The sequence below is a fragment of the Siniperca chuatsi genome, linkage group LG3 (assembly GCF_020085105.1).
Source record: "Siniperca chuatsi isolate FFG_IHB_CAS linkage group LG3, ASM2008510v1, whole genome shotgun sequence".
Lineage (NCBI taxonomy): Eukaryota > Metazoa > Chordata > Actinopteri > Centrarchiformes > Sinipercidae > Siniperca > Siniperca chuatsi.
This window is the reverse complement of record NC_058044.1, coordinates 3,645,345-3,660,340: the sequence shown is the minus strand read 5'-3', so window position 1 is coordinate 3,660,340 and position 14,996 is coordinate 3,645,345. Positions and strand designations below refer to the sequence as shown.

The following is a 14,996-nucleotide window of genomic DNA, read 5'->3' as shown; positions in this document are numbered from 1 at the left end:
CTGGAAGGAAAAATGTGCACATATTGTGTTGTATCCGGGCTCAAATGGAGAGCTGGATAGGTAAACAAACCGGCTCCAGCTCCTGCAACACAGGTGAGCTGAGGTGGGCGGGGCTTGTGACAGTAAAGTGAGCTGTCAGTGGAGGGAACAGGGCAGGTACAAAAAGCTATTCGTTTGCATAAACACTTCGAATCCACACCTTAGTGCTGCAGAGAGTACAGACACCACGGCTGTGCGGAGGGTTTAACTTTTTCTTTAAGGTGCAGGACTCTGCGCAGGAAAACCAAGCTTTATCTTACCAGTCATGAAGTAAGTGTGTTTAAGATCTTTCCCAGTTCTCACATGAAGCCTTGTACTGTTTACCTTCCTGTGGTGAATCCCACTGGAAGGACGGGTTTTTCCTCACTTTACGTATGTAAACTGCCTTTTCTCTCTCAGTGAGCTTCGCAGTGTCTGTTGCTTTATTCTGATTTAGTTCAGCATGGTTAACAGTCCCACAACCTGTCACACTGAAGGTAAAGACTCAGAGGGCATCTGGCATCCATGGAGTCCAAACTGTCCTGCCTGTCTTCGCTGAAAGAAGAAGACAGTCTGGTTTACATCCAGCCACATTACAAAGAAACCTACCGCCTGGCCATTTACGCCCTGCTGTGCGGAGGCAAAGAGGCCTACGAGGAGTTCCTCCGAGCCGAGCACATCAGCCACTTTCTGTCGGACGAGGAGATCCTGTTCATCTTGGGAAATGCAGAGTTACCGGTTGTGGAGGACGACTCCGAGGGGAGACGGGTCACGGACGAGGTCAGCCCCTCCACCTACTTCCCAACCGAGTCGGATGAGGAGGTGCCCGACCTGGACATGGGCTGGCCTGAGGTCTCGCCGGAGGGCACGGACACGAGCATCAGCCTGCTGTTCCACCCGCCCAGAGACAACACGCCGACCATTAAAGAAGTGGTTCGCAAACAGATACAGGAGGCGAGGCAGGTGAGCACCAAACACTGTCAAATACGTGAAAACGTGCTCCATCAGGTGGATGGATGTGTAGAGATGCATTTTCAGCACTGTCTTTGCTGCACACACACATTTAACTGAACAATAGCAGTCTATCTATGGCACAAACACACAATGAAAGGCGTTGCTTTGCACTGAGGAAAATCCACATCACTTCATATTTCTCTCTCACACAGCACAGTGTAGGCCACAGTGGTGGAATACAGCTTTGAGGTACAAAATATACATCAACTAATAAATTATGGATTAAGCTTCCCAGCAGTATATAAAGTAGTTAAAATTAGCTCCACCTTTACCAGCTACAACATTAAAGTGGTGAACATGTTAATGCATCACTAATTATAATCCAGTCATTTAATATATATCTTTCTGAAATGAGCCATTCTGCATAATGAGTACTTTTACTTTTAGAACTTATGTCATTAAGTATATTTTGATGCTAATGCTTTTGTACTTTTACTTAAGTCAAATTTTCATTCAGGACTTTTACTTGTGACAGAGTATTTTTACACTCTATTGCTGCTACTTTTACTTCAGTAAAAGATCTGAGTACTTCTTCCACCACTGCCTAGATGTTATCGGAGACAGCTCAATGCACAAGTCATTCTATTATTATTGTTATTATTATTATTATTATTATTATGTAGTCATGACAGGAAACTCATTCATTCTCTAAACAATGTATCCGTCTTCGTTATTGCAGTTTCACTGCAGGAGTTGTAATTGATTCTGATTTAACAAGTACTAATGACTAAGTTGGTTCTGAAGTGATTCTTCACCAAAATTCTGTCTTTTGAGTATCAAGAATTCGCCGCCTGAAAGGTGTCCGTGAATAGCTTTGCTCGCTGTGGTCAGTTTGAATTAATTTCTGTTACAATGGATTCAAATAGTGAGGAGTTTTCTTGTCAGAAAAAAAAAATTAGCAAAAAACACAGAAACATCTCAAACCATTCCTGCAGAATAATCCACGTCTCCAGGGCTGCAGCTGCCGTCCAGTCAAGTTAAAAAAAAAAATTTAAGGCCTTCGTGATAGGAAATAAAATGGTAGGTCTGTTTTAACAGTCTGTAATTTCCTAAATGTTCCGGGAAAGAACTCTGTGATGTGGTCATTGCTCTTCGACAGTGAGGAGGACCGCTCCATTCAAATACAACATGCTGAACCAAATGACAAAATCTGGATGGAGACACTTGATCTGACTCAGTCCTCATTTAAGAGCCTGGGTATAAGACACGAGTGTTAGTTTGCACATGTTACAACGCAGCCTCCTGCTCTTCTCTAGGTCAGACCTGCTCTGTCCTGCAGCAGCTCACTCACTGTAATAAAGTGATGAAGTGGATGCTGAATATTCGGTTGTAGGTTTTTAACTGTCGAACCTGTAAAAACACACCTAACGACTTGATTAAACCTAGTCAATTTAAAAACAGCTTGTTGTGATTCAGTAGCTACAGGTAAAATATAACAGTACAGTTCTTCTGCCCTTGCTATGTGTGTATGTGCACAGCTATGCAGGAAGCTATAAACACACTTCCTATAAAAGCTGAAGGCTTCGAAGCCCTTGTAGATTTTACTGGAAGCAACTGTGAAACTGTGAAAACAATGTTGGATAAAACACAACCAATTCAATAATCAGGATTACAAATCAGAAAAAAGATTGTGTACCATGAACAAGAGTTAGATCAAAGGCATTGGGGAAAAAAACGAACTAGTACAGCATAAGAGCACTGGATTCACAGAAGTATAGAGTAGCTGTCAGATGAGTTACGTTGTCCCTCATGTCAGGAAGAAACAAAGTGTCATCAGTGAAGCAAGTGAAAGATAATCTGACCATACACAGAGTCCGCAAGAGCAACGTAAAAAGAGTAAAATACACAGATTACAATTCAACAGTCAGAAAACAGCTCTAACAAAGAGTACTTACAGAAAATGCTGAAACAAGGGTATTTGTGGAGTAGGGAAAAAGTGGCTGTCGATATTTGTTTGGTCACCGATTTGACAAAACGCTGGATGTCAGTTAACAACTAGTAGGGGTTGCTATAGCAACACAACACTCAGTTAAACAGTAGAACTCTTGTTAGATATTAAGTTAAGGTAGTGGCGTGCTTTTAGTAATGAAACAAGTCAAATGAAATTTAAATACCTTAACCACCTGTTGGCATCTAACTAAAATAATAATAATGTCAATCTTTATTTACACAGCAGCTTTCAAAGAAATATGTTGTGCTGTGCAGCAATCAAATTGTTCGTATGTGTCACTTGAAACCAGTGTGGAATGTAACAAAGTACATTTACTCAAGTACTGCAGCTGCTTTCTACTTCTACTCCTCAATTCAGAGGGAAAGATTATACTTTACCCTTCACTACATTTATCTGACAGCTATAGTTAGTTAGTTACTAGTTACTTTACAATTATATGATGTACCCAACAGTTTATACAAGTACAGCTGAAACGGAAAATACATTTGCAACTGTAATTTTTCATGTAAAAACACTTCCTGGTTGCAGCTTCTCAGATGTGCAGATTCGCTGCTTTTCCTTTTAATAACCGTAATGTTTTGTTAATAATGTCGAGCTTTGGACTGTCGGTCGGACACAACAACATCGTGAAGGCGTCACTTTGGGCTCTGGGTCCTTGTGAGGGCATTTCTCACTATTTTCACAAGTTTTACAAACCGAACAATCAACCGATTAACGGAGAAAAGAATCAGCAGATGAATCCAGAATGAAAAGAATCGTCAGCTGCAGTTCAACATGAGCTCCAGCTCAACCAGCTGTTACAGCTTTTTACATCGCTTACAATCCTGCTTTCACATTAATGCATGAGGAATAATAATCTAATGATAACATAGTATAACAGTCACAGGGGACATTTTAATACTTTAAGCACATTTTCCTTATACTACCTACATACTTTTACTTATGTAACATTTTCAATGCAGGACTTTTACTTGTAACAGAGTACTTTTACTGAAGTAAAGGATCTGAATTCTTCCTCCACCACTTCTTAAAACCCCTGGTGACAGCAGAATCTGGCTAATGAATATAAATATTCATCAGTTGTAACCATGTAACCAGTAACAGCAACAGTCATTTTTGAAAGAAAATGTATCAGAATGACCAGATGTGCATCCAGCTGCTACTGAAGTCACAGTAGTGACTTGCAGCTGGCAGAATACTGACTCACAGGAAAAACTAAGCACCTGAGGCAGATTATTGGTAATTACTCATTTACAGGAATAAAAGACAAAAGGTTTTGCCACAGCATGATGTACAACTTTACATGTAAACAACAGAATACATATTACTCTACACACACTCTCTGCTCAGCTTCGCAGAGACAAAAAGCTAATCTGCCAACTGGAAAAGGTTAGTAGGACGGTCATGTTTCAATTTCAGGCACATGACATTAATCAGCCAACGTGCCTCAGCTTGAATGCTCTCGATGTTCAGCTCCACATGTCGTGACGACTACCGGCTCACTGTCTGCAGAGCTGAAACTCCTAATTCAGAAATTACTGCAGGGCGTGTGTGTCTTTGTCTGAGTGGGCAGGAAATGGACTCAACCCACAGATATCCACCATCTGAAAATGACTCAGTGTAGCTGCTTGATGTGCACTGCTCAATATACTTATGTACTGTAAAACAGTTGTAAACTGAAACAGGTCAAATCCAGTCTGATCAATATCAAGACAAATACCATAAATCATGTATGCTTTCAGATATGATTTCAGTCGTGCTTTTGTTGTCCTTAGAGAACCACTCCTCTTATAATTTACTGTTTGGTACAACATGCTGCGATGCGTCCTGTTAATAACTTACCTCGTAAAAATTTATATCAGGCCAAAAAAGGTGGGTTAACTCTTTGATGTAAAAAACAAGCTAAGCATCCCTGTTCCTGTGACTATTCCACAGCATCAGAATTATTTTTCAAAATGTCTTCATTCATGATATATAAAATCAGTACTTTAAATCTAGCTAAAAATGAAAATTTGAAGTATTAAGATCCATTTTAGAGGGTTTAATTTATAGTATATGGTACTTACAGTATTTGTGCATATATGCACAGATTTATTTATTCATTTATTCACAGTGGTGTAAGTACATTTACTTAAGTATTGTACTTAAGTACAAATTTGAGGTACTTGTACTTTACTTGAGTATTTTCATCTTATGCAACTTTATACTTCCACTCCGCTACATCTGAGAGGCAAATATTGTACTTTTGGCTGCATTTGTCTGACGGCTTTAGTTACTTTACAAATTACAGTGTTTCACACCCTTCCTGTCCAGTGAAAACCACGTATCTCCAGATGTTTGTGATGAGCTGAAGGATGAAGAGTTTCCTTCATGTGCTGAGAAAACTCTCCTCCTCCTGAAGCTGAATAAACTCTTTAACCCCCCCTCGGATCAGCTGGAAAACGCATCGTCACAGAGCTGAAAACGTTGACTTTTTAGAGATACGTGGTTCTCACAGGACGGCGACGCTACAAACACATGATGGTCTTATAGACCATGATGCATTGCTGCAGATTAAACTACCCAACAGTAGTAAAGTAGTTAAAATGAGCTCAACCTTAAACATCTGCAGCAGTAAAATGCAACACGCACATTAATGCAGCAGGAATATGAATCCAGAAACATCAGATATAATAAAACACTGACAGGAGCGTTTTACTGCACAGTGAGGACTTTTACTTTTGATACTTTAAGTACATTCAGCTGATAATACTAAGTAAGGTTTTGAATGCAGGACTTTTACTTGTAGTGGAGTATTTTCACAGTGCGGTGTCAGTACTTTTACTAAAGTAAAGGATCTGAATACTTCTTCCACCGCTGTTCATTCATTCTCACTCTCACAGTCAGCCTGTCTTCTCCATGTCGCCATTATCCGTCATTAAAATGTCTTTAAAAGTCCTGACTTTGACTCCTCAGACATCCAAGATGTTTTTCATATTTGGGACTGAATAAATATAGTTTTTTCTGTATTCAAAGTGTTTCCAAATGTTGTCTCCAGGTTATTGCCATAGCGATGGATGTCTTCACTGATGTCGATATTTTCAAAGAGATCATCACTGCAACGTTGAGGGGAGTGGTAGTCTACATCCTTCTGGACGACTCCCAGTTCAAGAGCTTCCTCACGATGTCGCACAGAGTGGGCATCAATATTCAAGACATCAAGGTGAGAAATATAGACCTCTGTCAAATACAACATCAGACGTTCAAAGTGTCAGGTGAATACTGGGGGAATTATACCTACTTTTTCTTTTTTGGGTTTGAGAACATAATGATAATGTAGAAAAATATGGACAAAGCAGACAGTTTTGAAGCTTAAATCCTGATTAGCTGCAATGTTGGCAGTTACTGTTGCCATAAAAAAAATCTACATTTGGGAAAGAAGTGGAGCTTCCCACCCCCCATACACCTCTCTTCAAGCCTTAGTCTATTTTAATGAAACACTATTTTATTTCTAAGAAGTCACACTAGAAGCATTAGAAGCAGTGAGACCAGGCGAAAATGTACTAGGCTGGTGATGTTGGAAGCAACTTGCAGCTCCAGTGAGTGGCCGTCTTTGGCTGAAACCACAGTATGAGCCTGAAAAGCCAGAAATATCAGTATCTTAAGTCCTCATTAAACCAAACAAACACGTATGTAGTCTCACCTTAGAGTAAAGCATTTATAGAAAAGTCAGATCATGCTGTGGCATTTATAGAAAATCAATCCGCACTTTATGTGCACACACACTGCCTAATATAAAATTAAATTGCTGATTTTAAAGGTACCCTGTGGAGTTTTTGTCCGCTATCAGGGCTATGGATCAATGTTTTTATGAGTGGGTAATCTACATGTGGTGGTAAAGCGACAAGAAACAAAGACAGTGAAGAAGAAGACTGCTAGCAAACAAAAATGGATGTTAACAATGTACGATTTAAAATATGTTTTAAAAATGGGCTTGGCTAATGTTTCATGAGGAAGGAGTTGCATTAAACACGTTTGTTAAACCTTAAGGGTGCACACAATGTGTTTTTGTGAGAACCACTGAATGTAAACAGAAGGTCCACAGGGCACCTTTAATGCCTCAATGTTATATTAGCCCTTCAGCGCAATATATCCTAAATTCACTCACCATCTATTAAATTACTTCAGTCATACAAGTGAGAACAGGCTGTGGAATATAAGCAACCTTTATCGACTCCCTCTTGTCTGCTGAGGATCAAACAAAATGATTTCCTCCGTGTACATTTCATCTTGTGCTCAATATGGAAAGTTTAAGAGGATTTTAAGATTTAGAAATTGCCGCTTAGGGCATTATTTTAGAAAATGATTGCTTCTTGTCTGGTCAGAAAGATGCACAGAAAGACTGACATTAACTATTCAAAGCCATAATGTACCACACACAACACATTGACTTGTTAAATACGATCTGATGGGGACATTTTTTGACATCTTTCCACTCCTCCTGCTGTATGTTTGTAGATTTGTATTCCGCCGATGTTTCCTGCCAGAGTAATCTTCGCCTGTGGCATGACCTTTCTTCTATTGGCAGGAGCATTTAGTAGATTAAGTCTGACATTTGGTCCACACCCTCGTGGAAATGCTGTCATTTACCAGCATTCCCCTGCTGCGTTTCTACCTGTTATTATGATACGAGACAACTGCAGCAGCTGTAGGACAGATCTGTCAGCAAGGCTGGATTTTCCAGTTAAACAGCATCAGGGCGATGTTTCAACAGTCCAAACAACAATGCTCCATAGTGAATACAGTGATGCCTTTGTGATCTCTGTGCTAATTGCTTAGACAGTAGCCACATCAAAATACTATCCTCAGAAAAACTGACGCGCAGGTTTGTTCTTGTCGAGTATCATAAATCGTGTGTGTGTGTGTGTGTGTGTGTGTGCATGTGTTAAAGCTACTAGTCCAGAATTACTTTGCATAGAATTTACTTTAAAACCCTGATGTATAAAATCAAATCTAGTAAAGTAAACTCATTTAAAATGGAAATGTTGCCTGTTACTTAAAAACAGACTGTTATATGTCATTTTCCTATGCTGCAGTAAAAGGACAAGAGGTCATAAAGTTCAAACTAGAACATTTTAGAAGAAAAAATTACAAATGAGTAAAAATAGTATAATAATATAAACAAGCTGAAGTATAAACCAATTAAAAGCCCAAAGACCACAAGAGGGGTCACCTGATATGCAGATGAAATTTACATTTCTAAGACTGATGTACTGCATTTGTTGTTAACCCACCAGTTGGTTAGTAAGAACAAACTCACGCGTGCAGCCAAAACACTGTTCAAACCCACAGAACTATATTTTAAATTCTAGTTTTAGAGATTCCAAAGTTTCCAAAGATCATACCGATTTAATGTAGGCGAAATGGTGCTGAAATTTGTGCATAAATTGTTGTACAAGCCATCTGGAATATTTCCATGTTTTGGGGTTTGAATATTTCACTGTGTAAACGTCATAAAGCTTCACTGACGAGGTGAAACAAGCTGATGCAGTGTGTGTATGACACTCTCAGACAGTGTGGTGTAAGATGACTTTTTCAACTTTAAATGTACTTAAGGGGAAATAAAAGGGGGAAGCTGGATGTTAAGAGGTTAATTGAACAAGATTACACTCTATGGTTTATACCCACACTAGCGGCCTCCTGAGACTGTAATGGTCATTACACAATTACAAATGAATTACATTTAGTTTAGCTATTCTTAGATCCTTACAGCTGAGGCTGTACTTTGAATTTGGTCATTAGTTTTAGAGTTTGTCCTCCCATGGACCGAATGGTTGAACGAGTGACATTTTGACCTGCTGGTGGCGATAGATGAAAAGTCAGGAGATCACCAAAGTCTGTAGGCTTCCTCCTTTGAGTACCATGATCCTGCACCAAATGTTATGCCAATCCATCCAGGATGTGTCAAGATGTTTCACTGTGGACTTAAGTGTTGGATCAATAGACAGAATGACGGATCAACAGACGGCCATAGTATGATTTCTACATACAATTTAGTGCCTAAATACTCAAACAAATAATATACTTAACAAATAATAAATAGTATACCATACTCTAATCGATAGAAAGCTGACAGCTCTCTAAATACTAGAGGCATGACCCAACACAAGCCAATAATACTGCAGCTGAATTCATTCTGTGTAATTAAGCTAAAACATTACCTGCACATGCGTGAGTGGTTTTTAAACAGGCAGTGTCACATTCCAGTTTCTGATGTAATGCGTTTCTTTTGAAAAGCTCATGAAGTGATTGAACATCAAGCGTGTAGAAAGTTTGGTCAGTCACATTATCAGTGCACCGTAAGGCAGTATTATACTGTAAGTGCAGATTGATTGAAGAAAATCTGCAAAGCATTAGCATGCAATGTTCTTTAAAGTGGCAATGGCGCACATGATGTGAAACGGGTCCCCAGAGAGAATTTTCTTCCAACTCTGCAGTTCCTCTCAGCTCTACGGAGCTTTTTAGCATCTTTCAGCTCATTGTTTTGGTTTTCCATCTGGAAACGTTGCTGTTTTGGTTCACTCTCACCACTTTCATAGCATTGTTTTCAGCAAAAAAGCTGTGAAAAACGACTGTATGCTACCTTCCAAGCATGAAATGGCAGACAGACAAAGTTAGCGACTAGCTAGCATAGCAGAGAATTTAGCAGCTTAAGATATTTCCCCCAGGACTTAGTGAAAACCCAAAAGCTAAAAAGGGAGAGTATCAGACTTACATTCGCTAAATCGCCAGAAACACAACTACAAATAATGCTAATGTTGCTCTGTATCTGCCGAATGTGTAAATAAGCAAATGTTTGCTAACAAGTTCAATGTATCAGCTTAAAATGTGATAATATGTCAAAGTTGTGTTCACAACTTGTTTCCGCTGCCCCCTTAAGTGGCCAAAAATCTGTTGCAGGTATAAGTAAAAAATAAATGTACTGAAATGAACGCACATGGATATACCACCACTCAGTTAAAATAATGATAAAAAATGTTACTTGGTTTTTTCCCTTTCCAGGTAGCTCTAACCTGGTGACTCTTTTTGTTTGTTTCTCCATCAGAACATTCGTGTTCGGACGGTTCAGGGGCAGCAGTATCAGTGTCGGTCCGGGGTGAAGTTCCGTGGAGATTTGGAGCAAAAATTTATTCTGGTGGACTGCCGAACAGTGTTGTATGGAACATACAGGTGAGTCAGTCCTACCTTTATCCACTCAGATGTACAACAATTAAATCAAAATAGGGGCTCATGAATTGACCTAAATTCTTTAATCCACCTGTTGCCTGAATTAAAAATTGGTAAACTGAGATGAAACCAGAAATCCAGCACGCTGTCGATTTGTTGGTCCCTATTTAGACCTGGCGTTAACATGCGATCTGTTTCTGGATGTTTTAAGGAAATAAATGACGCCCATCCAGAGCATTGTTATGTTTGTTGACAGATTCACCAGCATTGCCTAGCTAATTAGCATATTGAGATATGAACACAGTGCGGGCACGTCAATCGGGTGTGTACGAGGCAGCAAGGAAAAGCAGCCAAATGCAGACAACCATGCATACAGGAACAGTGAGATTTATTGGAAAAACTGTGATACATAAGCTTGCAGGTAAGAGTAGCAAGTCCAAAAATAAGTAGCTGAGAATTCACAGGTTAAAAGGAATGGGGCAGAAAAAAAGTGCAGGCAAGTTCTGGTTCTGGTTCTGGTTCAGGTTGGTGGAAAGCAACATTGTCAATCAGGCGACTAACTGGGAAAAGGGGCTGGTATATTTACTGACAGGGTGATTGGGGAATGAGACACAGGTGAGCAGGTGGATGTGTGAGTCAGGTGACGAGAATTGGTGGACAGGTGGAGAATGGCAATAAAGCTTAATATAGATGCAGGGACCTGGGGAAGTGGGAATGTGGCTGGAAGGAGGGATAGAGAGGCAGAATGGGCAAAAATAAAAACAACTGAGGCAGCTGTCGTGACAGAGCAGAATCAAGATAACATGAACACTTTAATGTTCACTTCAATACCAGATGTAAATCAGAATCAGAAATACTTTATTGATCCCCGAGGGGAAACTCTTTGCAAAGGCTATGGATCAGATGTCATTATCCAGATAATGTATCCAGATGCAGATCACATGTTAATACCAGGTGGAAATGTGGCCTCGTACTCACTTCAAAGGTCAACTGACCAAAAATTCATAACAAAATCAAGTGACAAACAGTGTTCATGATTTCTGGTTTCTTCTCTGTTTACAGTTTACAAAGGGTTTTGGTCCTAAGCACGTGTCACTAAAACACTAAGGTGTTAGTGGTGTGTTTGGTGGTAATTGTAAGCCTTGCTCACATTTATTTTTTAGTATAAAGTCTAAATTCTAAGCAAAGTTTGAATCTTGTAATTTTAAAGACCTGTTTTTATAACTACTATTTACATAAAGTACATCTAAACTTAAGATAATAAAGATTTGCATCAGTTTATCATTAGTAACATGTAAAATTTATTCATCATCATCATCATCATCATAATCCCTGCTGGCTCTCTGATGACTGTGTCACCATTTTCTTTTTCAGCTACACATGGACGTTTGAGAAGATCAACGTCAGCATGGTCCTGGTGATCACAGGTCAGCTGGTTTGCTCATATGACGAGGAGTTTCGAAGACTGTACGCTCGCTCCACAGTTCCTGCAGTTCAGTCCAGGGAGCGCTCATCTGTCCAGTACCTGAGAGACACTGTGGCCCCGCAGAGCCTAAACTCCAGCCGGCTTTCCCTCCATCAGATTCACATGAGATCCAGAGTGATGCACGGCATGAGAAGTGCTCCGGATGACAGGTTTAACAATGCCGCCATGCTGACCAGGGGCCTGAGCATGCAGGAGATGCTGCATCAATCTCACTGTCCTGACATGGGGAATCTGGTGCGGGGACACAGTTATGGCGGGGAACTGCAGAAGTTAAACTCCGTGACTCGGCTGAGGATGGGGACCAAGGACATCGGAGTACCTGTTGCTCCCGGGGAGAGGACTGGATTTAACATGAGGGGGGCCGACTTGCTGCTAACAAACAGGTTGTCCCAGCAGCACGTTAGGCACCAGACTCGCTATGGAGCGGACCAGAATCTCATACCGTTCAACTCAGAAACATCACTCCACAGGTGGAAGATGGACACTTACTTTAACGACAACAATGCGCCTCTAGATGCATCATGTGATGCGATATCTCCATATAGTAGTCACACAGGTTTAAACGAGCATCAGTCACAGCTGATTCACAGCAGGTCAAGGGACATTAAGTCCAGGATGGAAGAAATTAGGCAAAAGAGGCTCAGTCTGCAGGAATACGCCAATCTCAGGCAGAGCCAAGAGTCCTTGAGGTCTGTGTATCCAACTGTGGAAAGACCAAAATTGATGTCTTCATTAAGAGGTCGGGACATGAGGCAGAATGTGGCAGAATTAGAGCCAAATACACAAAATGGTTGCAGCCTGGAACCAGCCAACCACAAAGACAGTGAGCCAAATAAGGAAGACAACAAAAGAGAGAAAATTCTCACTGATGGCCACCGCTCTGCCTCTCACTACGATGTCAAAATGGTTCCAGATCGAAAGACAACGCAGACATACGACTGGCATGAGCCCCTTTCCAGGACAACCTCAGCTGCTGATATAGATATGAAACTCAACGATCCATCGCTCAAGCTCTCTCATTTGCAGCCCAGTGGTCTCAGTATCCAGCACCCAAGAGCAATGGAGTCTTTGACTGAAATCCCTGAAGAGAAAGAGGCTTCAAATACACGTGTCAACAGTTCAGACTCTGCTGCATTCAAAGACGGAAATAAGGAGATTCACAAAGACGAGACAGCTGTTCCAAAGGAGAACTCACAGCGTCAGGACCAAGCCAGAGGAAGCCATGGTTCTATAGGTAAGATGTCCAGCAGCTCAGGCTCAGCTGCTCCAAGAGAAAGAAAGAAATCAATAACCAATGAGGTACAAACTGTCCCAAAGACCGTAAACACTTCTACAGGATCTCAGCATGCAGCGGAAGCTAAGAGTAGTCACACAGAAAAAAGGCAGCACCAGGAACCAACCCTTCAAAGGAAGGATTCCTTGAGAATGAAAGTATATTCAATGCTTACATCAGAGGAAAAGAAAGCATCCAAAAAAGAGGAGAAGTCACTCCAAAGAAAGGCCTCATTGAGATCAAAGAATCCCCCAGGATCAAACCAACCACTCAGAGCAGATCATCCGCAGGCATCTGCAGCAGACCAAACAACAAACAAAGGTCAATCGCCAAGCATCTCCAGGTCGCAGAACTCTGTCAGTGGTCAAAGAGAGACAGAGAAGCAAAAATCCCCACTCCCAAGATTATCTCCTCAGCGTTCAAGCAAAAGAAAGACGAACCTTGCAGCAGAGCAGGACCGAGGCTCGGGGAGCACTCCGGGCGACAAGGGAGCGACTGTCTATCAAAGAGAGAAAGTCTACAGTCGATTCGAATATTTGCTTAGTACTGAAAGTATTCCTCAGGATAAATCAATGAGGGTGGCAAGCATGTATCCCTCAGAGAAAGAAAGAGGGTCTTCCCTGAACAGGCATGACTCTGGCTATCCAGTGTATCAGACACAAAGTGGCACTGACAACAAACTGGGAAGATTCATGCAACGAGTAGGAAGTCTAATAAGCAAGAACAAGTAGTAGGAAGAGAAGAAGACTACCATGCTCAGGAATGAAGGCAAAAGTTAGTGTGTAGTCCTTCTGTTGTTTATTGATTTATTTTGGCTCCCACACACAGGCTGTATGTGGTCACCACTGCAGTATGCTACAGTTTTTCCTTTGATAGGTTTGATAATGTGGCTCAGATCTTATCAGGGAAGATATTTACCACTGACGCCAAAACACAAGATGTGATGTATCAGGTATCTGCTACTAAATAAGTGTCTATCTATTATCCTGAGTTGGATGTTACAGGGAAGCAGGGTCAATGTGAAAATACCGGTAAGTCAAGTCGTTTACCAATGAAGTTAAAGCAGGGTCAATGTAACAATAGCGTTTGTAGACAGCAAAAAATATTTTATCATGCAAGTTGAATTGTAAAAATGACTGTTAAAAATATGTCTTTATATTGAATGTGTTTGTTCTTTTTAAAAGTTTAGTTAAAGAATAAGTCTGGTGAGATTTTATATTTTGTCTGTTATCTATTATATAACAACTCCCATGAAAAGACCAAAACCAATAATGAATTGATCCTACTAACAAGTATTGTGTGTGTATCCAAAGCTTGATATAGCTTCTTCCTCTGTGCAATAGAGCTCCATTGTTGTGCAAAAACTATTAAAGCAGTGCAACAGTGTGGCTCACTATCAGTGAGCCACACTGTTGCACTGTTCCACGTTCCTTTATTAAAATGAACATGGCTACTGTAGCTTATTTGGAGTCAATCCCACATACACCATCCTGCTGCCCCAAATACTCACTACAGCACCAAATATGTATATAATTCCTCCTGTTTGAGTAATGTTTGCTCAAAACTACAGTGTCCGACTATTTTAAGAAATTACTGAACGCTTTTAAAAATAATAACTATATATTTTTGACCTGTTTTAATTTTTTAACTTCAATTTACATTTTCAGTAGGAACCAATGGTCTTGGAGCTGAGAGCCACAGGAAGTCAGACAGTATTTATAGACGGACTAACATATTGTTGTAAAGTATAGTGTTGGTTTTGGTCTTTTCATGGAATTTGTTGACAATAACAAAACAATATAATATTCGCCAACCTTATCCTTCAATGTACTTTTGCTTTGTCTCATTTGTAAAATATATTTTTCTAAAATGGCTTGACATTTTTTCTGTGTTGTTCTTTGATGATTGTGGCATTTATGGCTCAGCTGTCCTCATGGAAGATATTCATGTTGGAAGCATGTATGGCTGTAAGACAGAGGAATCCAAATGTTTAATAAAACAAAACAACCACGTTGACTAATGGGAAATGCCAGTGTTCAGTTGGACTA

The 14,996-nt window shown here is 40.3% G+C and overlaps 1 protein-coding gene across 1 annotated transcript; it reads left to right on the top strand.

Moving 5' to 3' along the window:
* The first annotated feature begins 32 nt into the window (after nt 1-32).
* On the top strand, nt 33-14,032 carry LOC122873177 (protein FAM83B-like). The gene is made up of 5 exons (XM_044189559.1): nt 33-309; nt 516-981; nt 6,021-6,185; nt 10,068-10,192; nt 11,564-14,032. Exons 2-5 carry the CDS (start codon nt 544-546, stop codon nt 13,677-13,679), a joined length of 2,844 nt encoding a protein of 947 aa, XP_044045494.1. The 5' UTR covers nt 33-309; nt 516-543; the 3' UTR covers nt 13,680-14,032.
* Nucleotides 14,033-14,996: the final 964 nt, after the last annotated feature.